Source organism: Sardina pilchardus, chromosome 6, assembly GCF_963854185.1.
Source record: "Sardina pilchardus chromosome 6, fSarPil1.1, whole genome shotgun sequence".
NCBI lineage: Eukaryota > Metazoa > Chordata > Actinopteri > Clupeiformes > Clupeidae > Sardina > Sardina pilchardus.
In genome coordinates, this window is record NC_084999.1 from 1,619,771 (window position 1) to 1,622,270 (window position 2,500).

The 2,500-nt window shown below is 47.1% G+C and overlaps 1 protein-coding gene across 1 annotated transcript in view; it reads right to left on the bottom strand.

Annotated features, from left to right (window-relative positions):
- osbpl3b (oxysterol binding protein-like 3b) overlaps nucleotides 1-2,500 on the bottom strand; it is a 71,004-nt gene that overhangs the window by 2,452 nt on the left and 66,052 nt on the right. The window contains exon 22 of the mRNA XM_062537601.1: nucleotides 2,461-2,500. This exon is cut by the window's right edge and continues 87 nt beyond it. Coding sequence (XP_062393585.1) covers nucleotides 2,461-2,500 — 40 coding nt within the window. The remainder of the gene's footprint in view (nucleotides 1-2,460) is intronic.

Sequence of the window (2,500 nt, forward strand, 5' to 3'; positions counted from 1 at the left end):
ACCACATTATACACACACATTACTGCTCACCCCGTACCAAGAGCTGAAGAGCTTATTGAAGGCCTGGGAAATGCTCGCTTCATCACCACTTTAGACCTCACCAGGGAGACTGGCAAAGGAGAAGACTACGTTCGCTACCTCTGTAAGACTGTGATGCTACAAAATGATGCCGTTTGGGTTATGCGGAGCCCCTGCCACCTTTCAGTGGCTCATCGATCATCGATCACAAGGCCTCTGCTTCTGCATATTTAGACCATGTGGATGCAGTTGTGTGTGTGTGTGTGTGTGTGTGTGTGTGTGTGTATCATGTAGGGTGTGTGTGTGTGTGTGTGTGGTCATTCAGAGCCAGGACTGGGAGAGCCACTGGCCAAGGGCACAACAGCTACTAGAACCCTTCTAATCAGCTTTTCTCTATTATAGCGTTCCATGTTCCAAATAGAAATCAGACTGAGCTGCATTCTAAAGATAAAGACTATTATTATTATTACACACACACACACCCTACATGATACACACACACACACACACACACACACACACACACACACACACACACAACTGCATCACACACACACACACACCTCACATGATATATGCACGCAAACAAAGACACAAAACCGCACCCACCCCCCACATAATACCCACACATGCACACACACATCACATCACATCAAATAATACACACACCAAAAGCCATGTCACACTATTACACACACTTCTACCCCATATGATACATGCCCGTGCACAAATAAACACACACACACACACACATGCGCACGCACGTGCACGCACACACAAACACAAACACACACGCAAAAGCCATGTCACATTATTATCCTGCTGTCCTTGATTGACAGCGATGATGTAACCTTGACAGGATCATGGATGCTGCACTCTGATTGGCTGTGACATAATGATGTTTACCTGGAGAGACGTCTGGATCCAGCTTACACACCCCCCTCTCTCTCTCTCTATCCCTCTTTACTTTTCCCTCTCTCTCGCCCTCTCTATCCCTCTTTTCTTTTCCCTCTCTCTCTTGCCCTCTCTATCACTCTTTTCTTTTCCCTCTCTCTCTATCACTCTTTCCTTCTCTCTCTCTCTCTATCACTCTTTCCTTTCCCCTCTCTCTTGCTCTCTCTATCTCTTTCCTTTCCTCTCTCTATCACTCTTTTCTTTTCCCCCTTTCCTCTCTCTCTCTATCACTCTTTCCTTTTTTCTCTCTCTCTATCACTCTTTCCTTTCCCCTCTCTCTTGCTCTCTCTATCTCTTTCCTTTCCTCTCTCTATCACTCTTTTCTTTTCCCCCTTTCCTCTCTCTCTCTATCACTCTTTCCTTTTCTCTCTCTTGCTCTCTCTGTCTCTTTCCTTTCCTCTCTCTCTCGCCCTCTCTATCCCTCTTTCCTTTTCTCTCTCTCTCTCTATCACTCTTTCCTTTTCTCTCTCTCCCTCTCTCTCTATCACTCTTTCCTTTCCCCTCTCTCTTGCTCTCTCTATCTCTTTCCTTTCCTCTCTCTCTATCACTCTTTCCTTTTCTCTCTCTCCCTCTCTCTCTATCACTCTTTCCTTTCCCCTCTCTCTTGCTCTCTCTATCTCTTTCCTTTCCTCTCTCTCTATCACTCTTTTCTTTTCCCTCTCTCTCTCTCTGTCCTACTTCTGCTGTTCTACCCTGCTGTTGTCCTTGCTCTCTCACCTCTCTCTCTCCCTTTCCTCTCTATCCCCCTTTCTCTCTCTCTCTCTCTCTCTCTCTCTCTCTCTCTCTCTCTCCTTTCCCACCCTCTCTACCCCGTTCTTTCTTTGTCCGTTCTCCCCCCTCTTTCTCCACTCCTCCTTTCTCTCTCTCTCTCCCTCTTTCCATTTCCTCTCTCTCTCTCTGTTCATCCCTCTCTCCCTTTCCTCCCTCCCCCTCCTCTCTCTCTCTCTCTCTCTCTCTCTCTCTCTCTCTCTCTCTCTCTCTCTCTCTCTCTCCCTCCCTCTCTCTCTCTCTCTGTTCTATCTGCCTCTTGTTATCATTGCTGGACTATAAACAGCTCACAAGCAGATACAGACAGGCAGGGGCGCAAGATTATCTACAACAGAGCAGGTGTGTGTGTGTGTGTGTGTGTGTGTGTAAGTATGTATGAGTATGCAAGATGACATCAACTGCACTGCAGATGCGTGTGTGTGTGTGTGTGTGTATTGTGTATTTTCTGTGTCTATTTTCTATGTGTATTTTCTATGTGTGTATGTGTAATTTGTGTGTGTGTGTCTGTAGTGTATTTTCTGTGTGTATTTTCTGTGTGTGTGTGTGCGTGTGCATGTGCGTGCGCATGCGTGTGTGTGTGTGTGTGTGTGTGTGTGCGTGTGTGCGTGTGTGTGTGTGTGTGTGTGTTGTGGTCACCTCTGGTCCAGGCGCATGCGTGTGTGTGTGTGTGTATGTGTGTGTGTGTGAGTGTGTGTGTGTGTGTGTGTGTGTTGTGGTCACCTCTGGTCCAGGCGCAGCCGTGTGTCAGTAGGGGGCAGTA